The sequence below is a fragment of the Micropterus dolomieu genome, linkage group LG09 (genome assembly GCF_021292245.1).
Source record: "Micropterus dolomieu isolate WLL.071019.BEF.003 ecotype Adirondacks linkage group LG09, ASM2129224v1, whole genome shotgun sequence".
NCBI lineage: Eukaryota > Metazoa > Chordata > Actinopteri > Centrarchiformes > Centrarchidae > Micropterus > Micropterus dolomieu.
Window position 1 is genome coordinate 28,034,131 of NC_060158.1, and position 23,081 is coordinate 28,057,211.

Here is a 23,081-nt window from a genome sequence, read left to right on the forward strand (position 1 = left end):
CACAAGTGTAAAAAAAACATACTATGGCCTGTAAAAAGAATTTATTGATATATAGACATGTGTGTATATATATATAGACATGTGTATATATATATATATATATATATATATCAACACAATGTGTTTTCTAGAAGTAGTTACTTCAAATTTATTTTTTACCCATTTTAAAAGTAATGCCTGCACCGATCGGTTGTTCTATTCTACTGTGCTTTGTCTGTCTCTATTTCAGGATGATGATTGAATAAAGTATTGAAAAATGTATAATTAAATGAAACAAGTTTTAATATTTATTTTGACAATGAATTGTTTTATTAAGCAATTAATAAAAAATAATAATTAGAATAATTAATAAATTAGTTGTTAGATTAATCCACTAATAAAAAAAAACTGTTAATTAAAAAATAATCATTAGATGCAGCCCTTACTCAGAGTCATCTGGAGGACTCTAGACTAGAATAGAAGAGCTCCAATTCAATCCAACTCCTTTCAAAGGACTTCTTCTGACCAAAAGGCTTGTTGGGTATGTATGCAATGAAGGTACCTGTGTAGTCTCTCCCATTTTGTCATGGTTGACTTCTAGTCTAGAGTCCACCGGAAGTGCCTGTGAGTTGAAACTAAATTTTGAGAAACTGAATGTGGAACTCCCCTGAAATCGAAAAAATACTCACAAGTTAAAAGCAATACAACTAAATATCAAACCATTCGTTTCAATTTTAATCTGTGAAATACAATTTCAAATATAATAATGGCATGCTAGAGCTGTCATGTTACAGTATGTTGTGAGGATTAAATAAGTTAAACACGTCTTCATAATCAAGGGTGCCAATTAATTACATTTACACACTTTCTGTAATTGAGCCATATACCTTCGAACTACCTTCTGGAACTATAGAAATAATGCCAGATAATTCCCATTTGTCTACAGTTGGTGGCCGAAACTCGACTTAAATCCGCCAATAAATACAAAGATAGAAAGTGACCAGCCTGCCTCAGCATGCTAGTAACCAGCATCGGGAAGCTAATGATCAGCCAAACCAGTACCTGATCCAGCAGGTTGCTAGCCCTGGTGTGCTAGGTATGCTGGTGTGTTCCGCCAGTGTATGAATGTGTGTGAATGTTAGTTTCCGTTTGAACACTTAGGCTCAGTGTATGACTGGTGAATGCAGATGTAGTGTAAAAGTGCTTTGAGTGGTCAAAGACTAGAAAGGCGCTATACAAAATACGGAGCATTTACATTTTAGTAACCAGCATCGCCTGATCAACCGGGTTGCTAGCCCTGGCATGCTTGGTACCAGCCTCGGAAGCTAATTACCAGCTGATCCAGTGGGTTGCTAGCATGGCGTGCTAGTTACCAGCCTTGGGAACTAGTAGCTGAGTACTGTGTTCCTGGGTTGGACCTATACAGTCTATGGATCAGACTCACGAGTTACCACCTTGGACTTTACCAACACTTATTATTAGCCAGATCAGTAACTGGTTTTGGCAAGGATATAGCCTCCGCCAGCTTCTAAGTAGTGTAAATTTTGTCCCTTGGCCTGCGCCATAAAGAACCACCCTGATCAACAGATTTAAAGCATTTAATGTGCACTGAGTATCAGTGATAAAGAAGCAAACATTTTTTTGCAGTTCAGATTTATTGGCACTTTAAGGGATACTTCCAGATTTACTATGAGAGTCTGACAGTGCTTTGGCCTGACAGTAGTCTCTGGTCAAATCTAATGTTGTGTTAGCTCTCTAATAACAGAAACTATATGTGAACATCACTTCAAATCAACTTTATATTAATTCTAATTTGGGTTTAAAATCAGCCATATGTAATATCATATTACATGTGGTAGATGATTTCAGATAATTACACTCTGAACACATCAATTTTCAGAAAGCTAAACTTTGCCAACAAGTGAGTGATGATTCCCAGGAAGCTCAGAGACCCAGTCTGGACCATAGACTACTAGCAGGTCATAGAACCATCTGGCTTAGAAACAGAAAAAGAAAAGAACCCCAAACTAATTCTACTTTACAAAGTAAGTAAAAACAATCTCTGATTAGACACATTTCCTAAACATGGATGATTTTTATTACAAATCCAATGACAAAATAGATTGGTATGTAGCACTTAAAAGAGACTGTAAATCACAGATAAAAAAGTTTTTTTTCCAACACAAAAACAAAACTCAATACTTCACATAAGTGTAAATAAGTGAGTGAGAAAATAGGTGAATATTTAAAATGGGGGAAGTAACAAGATATGCATGAAATATAAAAATAAAATCCTCCAGTCAAATGTCAAGTGAAATGCGTTCGAAGACGACGGAAAGCCCTTCACTGCTGACGTCAGACCAGTTGAACGTGTTCGGCAGGGAAGAAGTGTTCTGTGGATTTGGAGAGAAAAGCTCACCCCCACTCTGCTAGCTTCATCTTGTAAACAGGACACTGAGGATACTCTGTGTGGAAACACTATCTGATGATCATTAGTGTATGAAAATAGATTGCATGGAAAGTGTCATAAATAGATCAGGTGGCAGGGCGTTGATAGACACATATTAATGCTGGAGAAGAAGCACAATGGTGCGTGTTCCCCTGTGGCTGGATGATTTGATGTGCTGCTTCATGAAGATGTCTGAAATCTGTCTGTCTGTCTAGCCCTGTTCATAAAAAGTACAAACTCTACCGTTGAATCTAAAGATTTCACCATTTAAACTGTGTTTTCTAAAATACACCTCTCCTTGCTAAACTATCTGAGCGGAAGCTAACTGCTGGCTGTCTAGAAACTTTGGGAGGCTAGTAGAAAGTTACGTGTGCTATAGTCTGAACAGAAATGCTAAGACTGGAGGCGGAGCCACAGAGCAGCAGTGTGTGTTTGTGTCCTCTTTTTCAGGTTCAGTTTGGAATCTCCTGCTCTGCTGTTTCCTCTTTAACAGAGTCATCTTCCTCCAGCTGCTCCTCCTCTTCCTCCTGCAAACACAACGCATCATACCATCACATAATAGAAGGCACCTTTAAACATGTCAGCATTAGCAAAAATAAATAAAAATAAACTGAACTTTATTGCTGTGCAACCAATGTGTAACTGTCTTTTCAACTAATGCTGCTGTCTGTATTATGTCTGTTTTACAGTCTGCAGATATATATGGATGTAGTGTTGCTCACCAGCCCACTATCCCACTAGCCACAGGAATTACATCCATACCTCAAAATGAACACATGATACAATTCTTTTGTTGGATGTAGTATACCTGACTTTCATGAAGGACACAGGAGATCACAAACCTGAAATCAATGTTTACCTTTTTATTAACCATAACCACAATCTTTCCCCAACCTTAACAATACTTAATGTGCAGATAATGTAGAAAGTGAGAATTCTGAAAACACTGACAAAGGAAATAAAATAACATATAATTGATAATAACATATAAATAACTTTGCTGAATTGTCCAATTTCAATGTTATTGCCATAGCGCAGTGCTGACATGTGAAGCTTAGAAAACCAGAGCTGGAGGATCCTCCCATCACAGTTAGATCCACTGTATGGCAGCATTATGGTTTCCTGGTCAGTTACTGCCAAAATGGACACTGATTACTGTCGAGCTGTTCACATGTGACATTGTTCAGCTAAAGTCGGGTTTGTCTTTGGAAACACTTAAAACATGTGAGAGGAGAGTCCTTCTCCCTACAGAGTCCAGGCAGCCTCTCACTGCAGACTCAGACCATGCCGAAGCAATAACTAATACTATAGGAGTGTTTACCACTGTAGATATGTTGCCATTCTGAGTGGTAGAGAATACAGAATTTAAACATATGTTCTCAGAGCCACGCAAAAATGTTCTTGCACATGTGCAGTTTAGTCAGTCCGTTGTGCAGCCCTGTATAAACAAGACAAGCTGCAGTTGTCCAGGAATTTTCAGGTCAGAGTCTTAAGGAGTATTGCTGACATTTGTGTAATTTTCTGTTACTTATCTCAATTCAAAGGGATTTATTGGCAAGAACGTTTCAAAGACAATGTTCCATCAAAATGTCTAATCAAACATATTTGACATTTAACATTAACACAAATTTACACTGTAATACAAGCTGTACACTCACTACTTTACTTTGTAGCAAAGTGTCATTTCTTCAGTGATGTCACATGAAAAGATCAAATATTTACATGTGAGGGGTGTACTCACTTTTGTTAGATACTGTACATATAAATATTAGGGCTTAACACATTAATTAATTAATGCCGACAACTATTTTATCGCACGTTAACAGTTTTTTTTATTATTTTGAAAGTAGAGGAGGAGCCTGTTATGATGTTATGATCGTGGCTCTGAGCTCTAACTTGTTTTAACAAGCTAGATGAAAGGTAATGCCCTGGCAGTGGCAGATAGTTTCGGTTTTATATTTGATTTGATTACATTAATGTAAGAAATATTTTATTGCTACTGTGTAAAGGGAATACTGCTGGTAAAAAGCACCTTATTTGTTTCAACGGGCTGCAAACCACATGTTATTGCACTTTTGTGTATATAGCAGTACATTTAAATAAAGTGCGTAATACACAATTTTAGAATACATTATTCAATTTTGCACATAACTACGCGATTAATTGCAATTACATTTTTTAATTGCACTAATATACATATATATGCACATATTTGTCTGTGCGTCCATGTGTGCGCATGCATGTGCTGTCTGAGATCTGAGATCACAGAGTTGAACTTTACTTATAGTAAATGTTCCTTATATCATTCAATGTGTTCCAACATAGGAGGGAGTGCATCTCTGTCTCAGTCTCACCTGTCCACATAAGGGACCACATATTCTGTTTTCTCTTAGTTGCCATGACTTTTTGCGTCTTCCTTTTTTGCCAGTGTGTGCTCACTGAGTCTGTACTTGGTTAGGATCTGTCTCCGCTCTCTATCTCTCAGCAGAGAAATATTCTGCCAAGTCATCTCTTTTTAGGGCCAGATTACATTCAAATCTACTTTGGCTTTCAGTTTCTTCTCTTCAATGTTCCAAATACTGTAGGTTTCTTTAAAGTGGGTTATAATTTGGTTTTCTCTGATTGGTGTCTGGAATGCAGTGTTGCTGTGAGACTGGTCAGAGTGAGAGAGGGCAGTTAGTCTTTTCTTTTCACAGTATACCAGTATTTGAGTGCTTATAGTTACTGTAAAAGATATGGCCAATGAGCCACTGTTGTATGTTTACAACAAAAACATTTTTATTTTCTACATGTATTTGTTTTCCCTGCTGTACAGAAAATATACCAATCCATGACGCTACAACCAAGGTACCGTTATACCCCTACTATTAAGATGCAGCGCCGGGCTGATCGTGTGGGATCCAGTGCATTTCGTTTAATGATTAATAATGAACTAAAAAACGTGGACCGAGTTACATGAAGTTCAGAACATGAACGTTTTCAGAAATGACTAAACAGCTCCCAAATGCATGTGTGAGTTTTAAAGCGAACAAAAAGAGAGTGACATACAGAGAGCAGGAGTCACGCTGGGCCAACCAAGAAGCCAGCTGACTTAGTAAAGCAGATGAAGTGAAAGTGACAGCGGTGAGAGCTGCAGCGGTGATTAAACAACTCTGACAGATACAATTATCACCCCCCTCCAGAGGTTAATGAACACATCTATACACCAGAATGTGTGATCACCAGGTTAGGATCTGCAGCCCACCACACCTGATGAATCCACATTCCTCCAGCTAGCTGAGAGCAGACATTAGTCACATTCTAATTCTCTATCAATCAAGCATGCTTTCACACCCATATGGATTCTTTGTGTACTCAACATCAATGTACAGATATTGTTTCTTAAATATTCTAAACCTCTGCTGATAGACCCATCTAGTACATGCCTACAGAACATTTTGGGGACTTCAAACCTACTGCATGTGACTGTTGCCCCTCAAGGCCAATCTGCTACAAAGCAGTTTTCAATACTGCAGCATGTCCCGACTGTGTGCTTGATAATTAAAAAACAAGTCTTTGAACAGATGAGCTTCTGAATACATCTTTTAACAATAGACTGTGATGGGAATTATTCTGGCAGACTCATTTAACTTTAGACTCTAATAGACATAAAGCTTTGAGTCACATGTGAACATGTTCACAATGACAAAGCTGACATGGGGATGTTTACCTTATTCACCAGAATGTACATTTGCACTAAACATAAATGTAGCTGAGGCTGACGAGCCTCTCTCTCACTACGGGGTGCTGTGTCACTTTTTTCCATTTATACAATTCTTTTGTTGGTTTAGGACTACTTAAAGTGAAGAAATGTGCTATTTAAACTCGAGTTTCCTATGGTCAGTTATGTTTAGCAGCTCCTCTAAACATTTAGCTGAGGTGAAGGCATGCAGTCACGTGAGGATACTGAGCTAGAAAACCACATGTCTATCATTCAAATTTGCCCAATTGTTTTGCACTTGAACCACAACAGAATAACGCATCCACAAGCACTTGAACAGAAACTCTTAGAATTATTTTTTTTATTACAGATTTAAAAACGATTTTTACTCTGACCAGCAAGGGGTGCTATAGCCCTTTTAGCGCCGCCCCCCCCCCCCCTTCTGTGCTAATGAGCTGTGATGAGCAAACTGTGGGTGACATTCTTTAGAAATTCACCAGATAGTCTTTACTGGTGAAAAAGAAAGATTCCTGCAAATCTCATTCTGAAGCCTTTAGTAAAAATACATGTGGGCCTATCATATAAACCACAGCTGCAGATTGAAATTTAACGTGTCAGGTAACCTGGGATGAAGATGAGCTGAACTCATGTATTAACTTAGTGTATATAAATCAGAGTGGAGGATGTGCAGAGCTATTTGCAGCAGTTGTTAAGGCATGTGTAGAAACAGTAAATTAAGGTTAGGGTTAATGCAAAGGACATATATCATCTCTCTACTAACAGGAACCTTGTCGGTGCGTCTGGAGCAGTGTTGATATGCGGTCTCCCCTGGAAAAAAATGTGATACTTTTTCCTGAACTCTGGATACTTTCTGGTGCCGGTCCACAGGGCTGATATAAATCTAGCTGTGGGGTGACACCCCATGAACTCCGCCATCGTATACATTCGCGCCATCCACCAAATCTCCCTGACAAGCCTGCCAATTTTCCAATTACCTGTGGCGCCATCCGTTATCGGAGGGCCAGTCAGCTCTTAAATGGGAAACAAGAGGGGAGGAGGGGCCAGCGCATGCTAACTATCTCATAAAGCCAGAGATGTGCCTCCCATGCCTCCTTCTCCACTGAGTTAGTGCGTGTCCCTGGGGAGAGGGGCTGACACCAGTCCTGCTGGCCTCTCAGGGCCTTCGCTGGATTTCTCATGTGCTCTTTATCCTCCCCACTCCAACCCCTCAGCCACCTATCACTCCTGTCTCTGCCTGAGGGGAAGCAGACGGGCGTCAGCTCCGCAGCTTCACAGTTACTGGTATTATCCTGCTGTCTGTCTGCAGAGCCTCCTCCTCCAGTCTGGGTAGGAGGGCAGCAGCGGGGGGAGACACGGCCCAATCTTCATCTATTTTCATGTTTCTTTGAAATTCAGTGAAATGCCGTGCTGGAAGTGATACTACATCTGAAGATTGCCTTCCGTTTGAGCCCACTTCTCATTTGTCTGCCCTTATAGTCAGGCTTATGGAGTGAGTCTACAGAAATTGCCTGTGCAGCGTGCAATTTAAAGTGTCAGAGAGATGGAGAAGATGAGCTGTTAATCATATTTGAAATGCACATATCACCTGGGGAGTATCTGACGAGTTGTTTGGGGAGAGGTGTAATTCCTGTTAGAGAGCGCACACTGCATCACACATATAGAGCAGTCAGTCATTATAACTCTGTAAAGCAGCTCCTTCATGTGTCATAGCATTATTGAGCCACACTGACATACAGTTTGTCGCAATTAAAAGATGATCTAAACCTGTGGGAGCATTATTTAAAGCGGCATGCATTGACTTCTTGGTCACTTGGGGGGCATGAACAAGCTGTAAACACAACATATTGTGACATTAAATCACAATAAATTTGATGTGGCAAATGTGTTAACAAACAGTTCTCTCTTTACACAACCAACAGAGACAAAGGAACATTAGCATTGATTAAGGCCGTGAAAGCAGTGAATGTTTTATTTGTAAGGAATTCTTTTTTTCTTTCTTTCCCAAATTGATCACATCTTTGAGAGGGTAAATGTGCCCAAAATCTCACGCATCAGTGGTGGCAAAAATTTACATGTGATACTTGCGTGGCACGTGAGTGTGACAAAAAGGCTCGCTAGCGCCCCCTACGGAGCAGCCCCTGTGAAACGTTTCAACAAGATCTATCATGTCCAGACACACACCAAATACACGCCTCTAGATCCAACAGGAATTTGACCATTTTGAATTCTGTGGTCGTTTTTTTTTTTTTACGAATTACAGGCCCTGTGCTTTAACTACTCCTAGAAAAATAATCAGATCAACTTGAAAAGTAGTGCTAGCTGTGAGTTTTCAATGAAGGGTGTGTTTGTGAGAGTAGTCATAGTGCCACCTACTGGCAATAGGAAATGACATGAGTTTTATGTTGTGTTGTACAACTTGCAGCAAGTTGACCAGATCCCACTTAAATTGGCCAGAAGAGCCCTAACACTTAGAAGATGCTATATTAAGAAGCTGATTTTAAAAAACAGTTGCCATGGAAATGCATTATTCACCATGAAACAAGAAGTTGTTGTAACTTAAGTGTACATTGTCTAATCTGCCCCAAATTTCACATGTTTGATTAGATTTCCGGCTTAAGGACATCGACATGTCAACTAGGACGTACAGTCATTGCGCCACCTACTGGCAACAGGAAATAAGCCTTGTGTGACAATCATCATTTGATTTACATGACATTTGTGGTGTGGTCTTCACTTGATGTACTTTGACATAACGTATAAATAGTGGGAGTCGACTAGCGCCACATGGCAACACAGGAAGTGATGTTTGACTCCTTTATTCACTTAGCCCCTGTTTCTGGTGACTTTCCAAAGTTTATAATTACAAATATGACTCTATTGACACGGGATATAAGACACAAAATGCAATTTACTCAAATGGCCTCGATTGCAGTAAACAAATATATTGAAATACCATGCAGGACTGAAAACCATCGTTGCACTGCCATGTGGCTCAAGGAAACATGGAAACTGCATCATGCTGTATACGGCCTGGGAAAATTTCATGTTTCATCTCTGCATTATTTGATAGGTCTTGGAGTGAACTTTGGTAAATATATTATAATCAATACATTCCATACATATGCAGCTCAAAAAATTATAATTTTTACTTTCAAATATTGGGCAGGGAAATATTAGATATCATTTTCTGCTTATATGTTCTTGTAATGAATGTAATAATAATTCTAATTCAGATGTATTTTGTGCTTCTTTATGCAATTTAATCTACTTACAAAACATTTTATTTGTTGGGGGAGAGGGGGCATGGGAGAGTGGAGATCTGAACAATGTTCAATGATCAACCTGAATTAAATTGAGCTGGTGCTATTTATTTATATCTGTATGAACATCTTTTCATTTCTTTCTGTTTTTACACTTTTGTTTTCACTTTTTTCCCCTTTATATATGTAAACATTGGTTGGAGCAGCTTTCATTAACATGAAACATTCTGTAATGACTCAGTTGCTTTTGAATTGATCATGTTGATAAAACCAACAAAGAGCATGGAAAGGACAGGTGGTAAGCAATTACGTGTAAAGAAAATCCACAATCTTGTTCCTTGTGATTTGTAGTCAAAGCAAACTATGTATTTATGAATACAGTAAATATGTAACAAGCAAACTGCATCATATCCATCCCATCAGTGGTGGATGACATATCCAACATCCTGTTTTTAGACAAAAACATATAATAAGCATTACTAAACCTAATTTAATCTGTGTCGCAAAGACATGTGTTATTTGTGCTGTCTTAAAATTTGTAGCACGTTTTAAAGCGCAGCTTCAGCCACTGATCCAGAGAAAGAGGACCGAGGGGAAGCAGCAAATGTTCTGCCTCCTCCTGTTCTCTCACTGTGGACTACAGAGGTTGAGGTATGGAGCTGTGTTTTGCATTAGTGGCCCCTGCTAGAATCGTTTGCTTTGTGGAGAGCGGAGAGGCATGCGCTCCCCCTCAGTTGAGCCTGCAGGAGCTGATGGGCTCTGGCATTGTGGGATATCTCCATCAATTCCCTTTGGGGAAACGAGGGAGAGGAGAGGAGGGCGGGTTTGTTTTCACTGCTTGTTTTCCATAGGCTGGCAGGCCCTCTGGCACTAACATATACATATATGATAATGAAATGCCACATTTTTTGTTCGAGTTGGGGTCTGCGTTTTAAAGGGCAGGAGCAGAGTGTCGTCTGTAATATGATGCAGAAAAAGGAGAGCTGAGCCTGAGCCCTAGGTGGCATGAACACACACACACACATACAAACTGCCAACCACGCACCCTATGCAATCAACTTCAGAAACTTGGATTCAATTTATTGTAAAGAGATCATAATGCACAACACAGCGTGTACTTTAATAAGCTTCACCTTCCTTTATCAAGCCTATACAGTCCTCAAAACAATTAGCAGTTAATTAGTGTGACTGATTTTATCATGTTTTCTGCTTTCATTGTATTTATTTATGACTGTGTCTCACACTGCACAATGTGTGTATGCAGAAGAGGCTCTGCTATGTGTCCCCACACCTTTGATAGATTCACTACCCCACAGTTGGATAAATGTTCAGCTGCACAGATAATAGCACGCATATTAGGGGAAAGCACAACCATCAACCGTTCATGTGAAATTCATGTAAACAGTAGGGTTGTACCTTTAAAGTTGTGAATAATCAAAACAGACTTGAACTGAATATTGTCCTTGGAAACAGCAGTTTGGGTAAAAATAATCTTGACTCAAGGTCCAGGCTAGTGACATTCAGGGCGTAGCCGGGAAGAAACACAAAAATCAATGGAAAATGAGCAAATCATCAAAAGTCAACAAAATCAGGCAGGCAAAACGCTCTGCTTCAGAAACGCTCCCGGTGGGTGTTCCATGGCAAAAATAATAATATATGTGTAGGGTATTTTTGGGCATCCAATATTTTTCCACACATGGACCACAGCAGAAATATGGAATTCCAAAATTTCCAAAATGAAACAGTTACAACATTCTAAAATAATAAGAGTAAATACAAAACATACATAAATTAAGCAAAACATTCTCAAATGTAAATTAAACGTGTTATTATGAAATGCTAGTTTCATCAATTTTACTTTTCTATTTTTTACTTATTTGATTGGATTTGATTTTTATTTATTTACAGCGATAATTTAACCCTAACGTTTTTGATAGACTGTGTATTTAGAATTAAAATGTTGTCAAGTACACTTTCATTTCCTAATTTGCATATTTATTGAGATATCCCTGAAATCTGTGATTTTTCAAATATATTTTTGGTATTCTCCTATAGTTTTATGCCACTAGGATGATTTTATTTAAAATTGTAAATCATTTTCTTCTTTGGATGGGAGCTATGACTTTTCTTACTGATAACTGTTATTAATACTAGGACCTCATGTTATGGGAAACAAAGAAGCACCCTACATGTAAGACAAAAGGCCTGAACAAAGAAAAAGTGCCAAAATCACATCTCAGTGTAATATAAAGTTGAATCCAAATACTGGATTCCTATATAGCTCCTATCTGCACAAAGACAACTCCCCTGATTTCTCATTTTTTACCCGGCTATTATCAGAATCCAAGCTGAGAAGGACTCCTCCGGATTAAATGGACTGACCCATTACATCGTTGACAAGAGCGATTCGAAGTGAGAGGCTTGTGTCTGAGCAGAGACAGTTTCAAAACGAGGGTATTGTAACCTGAAGCTTTATTGTGGGGATTTCTATGGGAAATAACGGACAGCCATGTCCAGTTTACTGCTTTGTACTTTAGGGCCTAACACGTGTTATTTTGTGGATTGGTGCCATGTTCCTGGGCCTTTTACTTGTTCCTGACACTGTGTGTGAAGCCAATAACAGCACCAAGTCCAGTAATAAAACAGCCGGATGCAATTCCGCTGCTGGTTCCTGCGTGATAAAGTGGCATTTATTATGTTTTACCATGGTAATTACGTTTCCAGTGTGGGGCCCCGTAGTTTTCAGCGGCCACTAGCAGTGCGGTTTTAAGATCGCAACCAGGCGTGTGCTTGTACGCATGCTCGGCTCGAACTCATGAATGTGCATAATCCGCAATTAGGGGTGTGCGATATTATGATATTAGATCATGAACGATTAAAATGCCATGATCTGCCTTTTCAAAGAGATTGTTAGGATCGTGCTACAGTGAATAATCTATCAGTTTAGTTCTGTGGCTACACATGCAGTTGAGAGCTACTCTGTCTAGTCAGCTGCCTGCATCCTCCGCTGTACAGGGCTTCATCCCGACCTGATACCTTCACATAACAAGCAGAAAAGTGGCTGTTCCACAGAAAACAGGTGTGCGCTTCATTTCTAAGTGAGGCTACAGCCTAATTTATTCATTTCATATTGGCCATTTTGGCGTTCCGTACATAAGTCTGCTGACTACTAATGACTCTGCAGCAAACTGTGAAGCCTGCATATCACTACAGGAACAACAGTGTGTGTTTGTTTTTACATTATATTTTTCTGATGGCTTTGGTTTCTGTATTTCTTCATTGGCTTTACAAAAGTCATTATTGGTGACTTAATGTTGTATACTGTTGGTCCCTAGATTGCTGTATCGTACACTAGGTATGATACTTGACAGGAGTTTTAGTTTAACATTCTCCCCTTTTACACATTAATAAAATTTACTGAAGACAATATCGTATTTGGTAGATAGAAGTACATTCAGGAGTGTGCTTCTGTGTGTGCACTGGCATCTTGTTGCCATTCAAGAGATGACACAATTGCAGTGGGTCATAAACAGCAGCTTCATTAGTCTGTTCAGGTGGTGTGTTACGCGCTACATTTAACCACCTCTGCTCCCAGCGCTTCTGCTTGCACCTCTGCTCCTCTGCACCCACAAACCAGTCACCAGAGAGCACAATTAAATTTCATGATTGCACATATTTGCAATTCCCATTTCATTTATTAGAAAGGGCATTCTTTAATGTCCAATTTTTTTCTCCAAGAAACTTATTTCGTTTTTAGTGAGGCATGACAGGTGAAGTTACCAGGCGACACCTAATTTAATCAGAGGTAAAATTCCCGTGCAGGGTTTTTTCTTTTTATCGCCTCGTCTACACATGCGTCTCTGGTAGAGGATATACAGTCAGGAGAGGCTGAGCTGCTCTCTCTGTTTCCAATTTGAAGAACATGTGACAGAATAAAATGCCAAAAACGTTCAGTACAATGGAACAGAAGAAGAGTCTTACGCAGTGTCATGATGGCAAAATTTTGCTTACTCAAAATCAGCGTAGGCAAAACACAAAAAAACACCACCGAAGTTTTTCACACCTACTATATACTTATAAACAATAATACTAATAATAAGTTTTTGCAGCTGTAGCCACTGACCGGTGCTTTTGAAAGTTAAAATAACAAATAATCCCAGATTCTATCAGCTGTAGATAATGTCAATTCATTGAGAAAGGTAACGCCTGAATGTGCTATTTGCAAGCCAGTGTCTGTCCTTGGAAAAAGATCATTTGTGAGGGAAGAAAATGGATTCACTGAAATGAATGCGTTTTAAAAAAGAAAGCAGCAACATTGAATATTATCTTTCTAGTGTCGTGTCAACTAGTACTGGTCCTCATGATAGGTCCATAGATGTTTACATGTATGATCGTAGAACCGTAGTTCCAGTGGGATACGGATAGGCTTTATCAACACAAGACTAAAGTTTTTGCATCAATGCAGCTACAGATGAAGTTCAAACATGAATCTAAAGTTGGACTTAGGATGTTTTTGCATGACAGCAATTACAAAGTGTTTCCCATGAACACAAATCAAAAGAAGAAAATATGTGATTATGTACAGTATTTCATGCAAGTCCTTAATACGAAGCCAAGAATATATCCAGTGTATCCCTAAATCCATCTGTGGTGGGTTTACAAAAAGAAATGTTAAACTAAAGTTTATTATGTTCATCTATTAGATGAAATTGTTGTGTCTCTATCCAGAATGCCATTAGAATATAGCATGCTGTCTGCCCACACAGCTGGAGCCAGAGACTTGTGGGAATGTTATCTTAAAGAAGGCTGGTTGTGCTGCTTACTGTCTGCTACACAGTTTATGACCATAAAATACTGAGGGGGTCCGAAAAAGTGGCCTCATGTACGCTCTCAGCTAAGAGGGTTATTAGAAAGAGCCAGGTCCAGAGAAATGGACGGCCGAGGCCACCGAGGACCCTGACAGCAATCACACACTCCTGTTTACTCCACAAATTGGCCCCTGAGAGGGGCATGGGCGTCTGTAGCGCCTAGTTAAAGTGATTGAGGTGACTGCTAGCCATTGATTTTCTCTTCGTCTTCGGCTTCCCGCCTGGCCACCCTTGACCATGTCCTGTGCTCCCTACAGGCTAGTTTAGCTAGCTGCCCCTGTTTAGCTGCCACTGCTTGCCTTTAAATCACATTAAACCGTGGTTAAACTTTGGCCACGTCTAAAAGACAACCATCATTGATGAGGTTATCATGCTTTAAGCACCTCATACACTTGAGTAAAAGCCTCGACTGTTGGGCTTATTGATCTCGCAGTCCTTGCAGCATTAAGATTAAACTTGAATACAGATAAGAGAATGCAGAGTGCAACAAATTCAAATCACACTCAGGGATTTATCTTCATTCCATAAATGTACAAATGATACTGATTAAACCAACCAGACTGCTGATGAAAAATGCCTCATTTAGAAAAGTAAAACAGGCTAAAGGTTAGATTTTTCCACTAAGATAGACACCCACAGAAATGCATTCCCTCTGCCTCACTCTAAATACCAGAACATCTGATGAGTAATGATGCCTATTTTTCTTTCAATTTATACAATATAGTAAAGTCAGCCAAGTGTGACACGTCATTAAGTTAATTAGGCTAACTTAATTACAGTCTTTCACAGGTCAAGCGATGAAGCTTCTGATTGATGGCACCGCTTGTAACGGTAATCCTATCAAAACGAACATTAGCTGCTACAAACCATCAAAAATTACAATCCATTTGCTTCGTACACGCGCTCTGAAAAAGGCATACACTATCTTTAAACACATAACTGTCATACAGACCTAAACAGAGCTCAGTATTCGGAGGTCATAAAAGAACTTCATATACAAACTGTTTGCTGAGTAGGAGTAGACCGATGGCTGTGGAGGAAGTGAAGAAAATGAAACTTTAACGCACAGTAATTTCAGCAGTTGCAATCCTTTTGATGACAACAAGTCTGAGTGCAGCGAAAGTAGTGCATCCCACACAAGTTCACAGTTGACTACTTTAAACACTGCCTGAGCAACTTTAAGAGCTTTTGGCATTTCAAACCTTTTATCCAAATCTTCTGGTCTGATTCACCGTGGAACCCAGCATGCCAGGCAGTGCTGCAAGGGTGTAAATAAAGTCTTAAACAAGCGCCCCTTGGCACGGTAACAAGCTTGCATTAAAAGCCATCCGTATATTACGGCAAGACTGTCACTTTATTACTGAAATCAATTCAGAGAGGGCCTGGGGCGACAGCGGGAGGGATGTGGCCTTGGTCAGAGTGAGGTTTATCTAAGCCGAGCAGGCTGAGAGAAACACAGCGTCTATAATGAACTCAAGCCTGTCTAATAAAGCTTTTTATTGCCCCTTTGCACAACAGAAACATGTCTACAACAGCACCAAGCTCCTGCATTATCCTGCAACACTGTAATTACTGCTGCGCTATAAAGATCTCAACAACACAAGCAAATCACAGGGACAAATACTATATATAAATATTTTGGTTATTTATCAGGACCTCACAGACAGAATCCAAGACAATATGAGAAACAGAGATGAAAACAAAAGCACTTGAGTCTTAGGGTTGGTTTCCTTTGGTGGGAACTATAGTGGCAACATTAATGATACAATGATACAATTCCCTACAATGTTTCTGGGATACATCTGCAATATGCCAGTTGTTGATAGCCTGGTTCTAGACCTCCGAATCACCGCCCAAACCTCTGATTTGTCCATTTGTCCATGAAAAACAGTGACAGAAAAACTGCCACAAAAAAGGGCGACAAGCTTGGATGAGATGGACGCACCTGTACAGGTTCTTGTAAGTCGAATGACAGAAATAAAAACTACTAACCACTACCACAGCTTCTGTGTTGACTGAAACTGATGTTGGTAGGACATATATGTCAGTTTCTGCTGATTGGTTAGAGCTAAACAAAAAAATAACTCCCATGCTAGATAACATGAACATGTTAGGCTAAATTAATGGAGTGAAATAAAAATGCCAAGTCAGGTTGATCTTCTTGGCAGATTCATTTTAAGATTGCCACCAAGACAAGACATTAAAATTGAGAGCCTAAGCTCTTGTGGAATAAAGCCTTCTGTATGCTTTCTTTGGGGCAACCTCTAGTGATCATTACCCCAACCTTTAAGGTATGGGTAATGATGGTATATAAATGGCAACGCGGTGGCACAATCTGCACCAAAAGGTGTTGATATAAATGTGTCTATCATCAGAGATTTTGCCACGCCATGGTATCCGTGCCTTTAATATTTCTTAAGGTCATATTGGATTTGTAGCCATGGCAGTGGCCCTAGGGACGGCAATGTCAGTCCACCACATTGGTCCCGAGGATTGTCATGACATTGTTTACACACATTGATGATGAATCATACTGATAATGTCTCTAGTCATCTCAAAACCAATGCTATGCCCTTGCTGTATGTTACATTTGGTACAAATAATCAGATGATAGAAACTAAGATAGTGAACATGGTAAACATTATACCTGCTCAGTATCAGAATGTTAGCATTGTCATCATGAACATGTTAGCATGTTGACTTTAGCTGTGCCTTGTTGTATTATTTTTGCATCCATGTAATGAAACACTTTGATTTTTCAGGTTTTATATTTGCTGTATTAGGCTGTATCAGGCATTTTGTCCATTGATGTGATACATATTGATATTGTGATGTAAAATTACACATACCATACCACCTTTCAGTGTGGCCATGTGGTACAGGTATGAACATTTACATTTATTCATTTAGCTGATGCTTTTATCCAAAGCGACTTGCTATATATGTCAGAGGCCACGCCTCTGGAGTGTCTTGCTCAGGGACACATTGGTGGGTGCGTCACAGTGGGAAATTGAACCCGGGTCTCTCACACCAAAGGCATGTGTCTTATCCACGGGTCCATCGCCACACCACACTTTTGTCTTCAGATGTGGATGGGGGACACTGGCAATGACTGACAGCGTAATGTGTGAAACTCAGGCCGGCTTTCGGAACAAGACATTTAACCAAAACTGTGGTCAGCACTGCATACTGTAAGCATACTCTGTGTCGCTTCCTGCAAGCCTCTCCCTTCGGATTTCATATATCTTCCTCTCAGATAAGAGCAGTGGCTGCAGGGAGCTTTTACAATCACTTCCTGTACTATTCTTTGTGGCAGACTGTCAGGCAGAGGAGTTGACCAGAAGCTATCTGTGCGAGCATCTGAATCTCAGTCGCAACGATCAGGTAATGTTCTGCACTTAATGCTGGCATTTAAGAAACATTCTCCCCCCCGCAGGCAAAAACGTTGCATGGCTTGGCATTTAAAAGCAGATAATAAAACTTTCCTTAAATACAGCTCTCATCTCAGAGTGCTTTTTAGATGCCCTTAGAGGAGTCAATTATCTCCCCACACTTGCTATTACTGAGACACTCTGAGCACCTTGTGCCTTAAAAGGTCTGTGCACCATGCTTTCTCAAAAATGTCACAGTCTTAACTGCCTTTCAAAATGTAGACCCAGCAATATTAGAAATGGTGCACACGTGTTTGCTTCTGTCATCCATGAAAAGGCATGTTTAAGCAACAAACTTAAACATGCCTCTTCAGGCTTCCAGTTATTGAACACGATCTTGATCTATGCCTGCTAAAGGAATGAAGAGAAAAACACCCACTACACTAATTTGCCACGTCAATGCAGCAAACGTTATTCTCCTGTCACCAGTGAAATGTCGCTCTGGGGCAAAGAGAGCCGATGCCCAGACGTTCTGAGAGATGGCAGAATAAAGGAGATGACACATAGTAGAAGGGGAGAAATATTCACTAAAGGTCTACAGAACAAAAGTATGATATGTAAATAAAGTATAGTTGAATGGATCACTGATTAAAGGGGGAAATACAGTGTACAACTGGTTTCATCTGACAGGGATTTGAATTCTACAGTACTTGATTGATACTGTCGCCACCAGAAAAACAACATCATTTGTTGATTATTGGTTCATTGGTTGAGAGACAGACAGCGAGAGACTGATGCTAGTGTGACCACAACTTAAGGGAGGTCACATCGGTTGGTCAGTTGTGATCTGTTAATCCAATTCTATGATCCACCCATTAGGCCAAAATAATCCCCATCAGCAACACTTTTAGTTGTGAGTAAGTTGTTTTTCCATTTAACACTTGTTTTGTTGTATTTTAGACTGTTTTGAACATGTTAATCTCCAACTTCAACTTCTGCTGTTTAGAGCTGGGTCCCCCCTGTTTTTTTCCCACTACCGCTGGGGGCACCAAAGTTAATTTTGTTTAGTTTTTTACCAGATCTCAAACTGAATTGCCATGTTGTTTCACTTTATTAATACAGCCTAGTATTGTGTTCATGTTAGCTCATTTCTGGTTGGGAGGGGGATTATTTATTAGTATGTGTTGTTTTTCCCTAACCAAATCAGTAGCGAGTAACGTGTCTGTCTCGCCATCGTAATTTTCATTCGACACAGTGGCTATGCCATCATATGCTAGGAGCAGTTTTTCATGTTGATCGAAGAAATATGCATATATAGCAATTGTTATTTCTGTAAGTCTGTCTGTTAAATTGTTCATGAACGTAGCTAGGTACCTAGCACCAGTGGTAACGCTGCATTTCTCACACGTAAATGCATCTCAGCTGCTGTTGTATCATAATTATTTGTGTAACTAAGGTTCTATGAAATCTGGGTGAACACCACAGAAAGTCTTCTTAATTAGTCTTAATCACAGGTGCACTGCCCAGATCGAAGTGAACATGATGTTGTCTTGAACACTGGGGGTGTAAAGTGCAAGGCAATAACAAGGATTTATCACAACTGTTTTAGTCAGTATGAAATAATTTGATCTGTTGGAATTAAGAAATGCTAATGCAAGGAACACTACTGACCGGAACCAGAATCAGATGACAGTCTAATAAGGTGACTGTGAATATAATTTACTAAGTGAATAAAGTGAATTCCAATAATCAGAATCAGAATCAACAGAAACTAAGATATAAATCCATCAACATGCCTAAAACTTCAGGGCTTGTTTTTTTTTTTTTTTCCTCAACAGAACTGTGCTGTGATTCATTAGACGTTAGAGTGAAAGCCCGGTGGACTGGAACTAACCCTAAATCCCTTTATGGCTATAAGAAGACAGATGTTTGTATGAAACCTATATTAATTATGCCAAAGAGCACAGATCAGACCATCAGGTTAGCTACAGTTAATTAAGTTGAAATGGTTACTTCATAGTTTTTGTGTATTTACACAACTGAATGTAAAAACATAGTAATGGTGCATTTTACAATAAACTGATTCTTATAGGTTTTATATGGGGACCTCTTAACATTAAATGAGAGCTTTAACCTTTTTGTTTTCTTGATAATTGAATGGTTTATTTCTGGTCATTCAATGTTGAATGTTTCATTCAGAATCCACTTCCTCTGCGGCAGCATCAATCAGCCTCCATTTTCCCCATGGATAGAGCCTAGCACGACAGACTACTAGTTTCTAGAAAAATGTCAATTGGGATGCATTTATCAATTAGGTTGAGAGGCAGCCAAATGTTAGCCTTCATTGCAATATAATTTAAAAAACAACAACAACCAAACAACTAAACAGCAAGAAAAAACAATAAAATAGTTGCAAAGGGATGACCTAATTTTTGCTGAAAATTAAACGCTGCTTTTAAGGATGGATTTTTAAGATGGGCAGCTACTGTACCCATTGAAGTTTTCCTGTAAACAACAACAGCTATGTTCACATTCAGCGGTTTTCACCATGCATTGTGTGTATCCTTCTCTAAGATCTAACAGATGTGTTCCATGCATTCCATCCACAAGCCAATTTGAGGAATATTTTGAAACCTGCACTGTTAACTTCTGCAGTCTCCTTTTTCTCTGCATTTTGATTGCACATTGCTAGTATATATTTTTTTTTGGAGCATTAACAAAATCGACTGTCAATGAGGCATGAAATCATCGGTAGGAACATGTATCACATCAAGCATATGCTGTAGTGTGTACATGAGTCCTTGTGTGTTTGCAAGTTAAGCATAAGACACAAACAAAACAAGGACCCTCTCATCAGAACATTGCTCCAAGGCACCACTAGTGGTCCACAGGGTCTGCTGTCAAACAATGTTTATTAATTACTGTTTTATAAGATGTCTAAACATTACCATTAGTATAATATTAATTCCAGCTACAGCAGTTTCATTATGGTACGTTGATCTCATTCATTAAATCCTTATGGAGAAAAAGATGGTTAGTCTCTAATTTGTTAATGCAAAGTGCAAACTTGTCAATAATGATAACCATTTGTGCAGATTCCAACATTGCAATGCAAAAACGCAAATAAACGGAAACTTTTACTAAATAAGTACACAGTAAGTCAAAACAAGCATACCGATTTCTTAGCAAACTACTGTCATGATGAGAGATGTCAAAGCAGGCCAGCTACACCACTATCCCCCCCTCCCTTTTGCTTGCTGAGACATGTACACACATACTGTACACACTCACCTTGGAGGAGGATGTGTCACACTCCTGGCAAATCCAGCCATATCCTGTCTGCTTGGGGGATTTCTTCAGCGGGGGGTCCAGACACCCGAAGTGATAGCAGAGCTGGCACTCGTCACACCTGAGGCACAGACAGGAAGGGCATGCATAACTCTTCACATAAATAAAGCCGCTGTCGTTCTCCAATGAAGAGGGCAACTCAGAAGCTATGATGGATGATTAAAAGGCAGTTAGTCGTCAGTCATGAGATTTTGTTAATGGATTCCAAAGGCCCTCTAATCATTCTCCTCCCTTGGCCTTTACACAGCCATTTGACTGTCCAATGGTTCATATCAGAAGGCAGATAAATACAGGCCTTGTTAGTGTCAGATAAATGCATGCCAGGCCTCCTAAAGTTGGACTGACTGTGTCCTCAGGTTAGGTAACAAGGATCAGACAACGCACACTGAAAAACTTAGATATGCCCGGAGAAGATGACTATCATGCTAATACCCAGACGTTGTGCTGACTGAAAAAAATACCTCATTTACTGGTCCAGATGGCAATCATCTTTGTAATGGGTACAAATAATTGCTGTTATTCACATAATAGAACATACAAAGGGTCGAGCAAACTGACAAACAATGAACAAGCAGGTTTAGCAACTGCAGAAATGACATTCTTTCCTCCACTTGGTCTGTTTAACTCAACAGAAAAAGAAATGTAAAAACAACCTTTTAGTGGAAGTTTAAACTATTTCTTGATAAACAATAGTTTATCCATCTTTTGGTTTTGGTCTCTGTACAGGCCCAATGGCATCAAACTCGCCAAATTCTCGCCAAATTCACTGTGATGACCAGACTGACTCTGGGAAGCTGAACACAGTCACTGCACCCAACTAGTTTTCTCTATGACATAATGTTCAGACAGCGAGCAGCTGAGGCTGATGGGAATGCCATATCATTGTTGCAGGACCTGATGGTGCTACATGAGAAGTCACTTCACCCTGAACCCAAACATCATTGCAATCTGTCCAACAGTTGTTGAAATGGTGGACAGACAGATATTGTCATCCGTATAAAGATTTGAAAAATGTTTTTTTGTTCATTCCAAAAGTTGTATTACGTTTAACTGAGTTTTTAAAACACTGGAACATGGCTTCAGGTACACAACTTATGATTAGAGCTGTTTTTTCACTGTCATTGCAGGTTTTTGTTTGTACTGCGTAGCCGATCTTAAGCCCCATTCGGACTTGATTTACTCTCTGAGAGAAGGTGGGAGGATTTTAACATTACCTGGTGCTGGTGAGTGATCCTGTTGATCCCCTAATGTTTTTCTGTGAACTGTTTGGTCCTCCTGCAATTACATCCCATCCACCGTAACGTCCTTGTATTTTTAAATGATTTTTTTTCCTGTGGGATTGGCTGCTTGTCAAAGAAATCCAAAATGTTTTTGCCTATCTGATAGACGGAAACATGTTAACAGGCCTGTAGGCCTATTTTGGAACCAATACAACTAAAGAAAAATATAATGTTAATTCCGGGGGTTTAGATTGATATTTCATTCAAACATACACTGCTCATTTGTAGTTTCACAGAACATTAATCTCAAACTCTACCCTGAAGATTACTGAGGTCTTAAAAACTCTCTCTGAAGCCTGCAGATACACTTGTCATTTTTGTCTTTTAGAGTTTCTGTCCCTGTCTTCAACCCCCTCGTGCTGCCCTTCTGTCCCCAGTAATGGAGACGAATAGAGACGGTTCAGGTTGACCTCCATGGCTGTTAAACTGCTATCAGATTTTCATTGGAGAATATAAATCTCCTTCATTGATTAGGACATAATTGGCTCTAATTGTGGAGTGTGTGTGTGTCTGTGTGTGTGTGTTTACCAGGCATGATGAGCTTGTTGAAGGGCAGTCAGCCCCATAAAGTATTAAAAGAAAAGTCTGCTCTATACACCCATGTTTTCTTGTATTGGTATTTTGTGTGGCAGTGCAGGATTGACTTCCCTTCGCTGTTTCCTGCTGTTGGGTGTTGTACTGGCTCAGTTGACAGGAAATGAGATTTATGGATATGGAGTAAATAAAAAATGCACAATTTAACTTGCTCTGCAAATCAGTTAAATATACATTAATATGAAGGAGTGGCCTGGATAAAGATCTACAT

At 39.5% G+C, this 23,081-nt stretch overlaps 1 protein-coding gene across 4 annotated transcripts in view; it reads right to left on the reverse strand.

Annotated features, from left to right (window-relative positions):
- Positions 1–1,562: 1,562 nt before the first annotated feature.
- The window catches only part of phf14 (PHD finger protein 14), a 105,484-nt gene continuing 83,965 nt past the window's right edge, over positions 1,563–23,081 (reverse strand). For all 4 annotated transcript variants that reach the window (XM_046058295.1, XM_046058296.1, XM_046058294.1 and 1 more), the window contains exons 18-19: positions 20,940–21,057; positions 1,563–2,955 (exon numbers count right to left, since the gene is read on the reverse strand). In XM_046058295.1, coding sequence (XP_045914251.1) covers positions 2,881–2,955; positions 20,940–21,057 — 193 coding nt within the window. In that variant the 3' untranslated portion in view covers positions 1,563–2,880. The remainder of the gene's footprint in view (positions 2,956–20,939; positions 21,058–23,081) is intronic.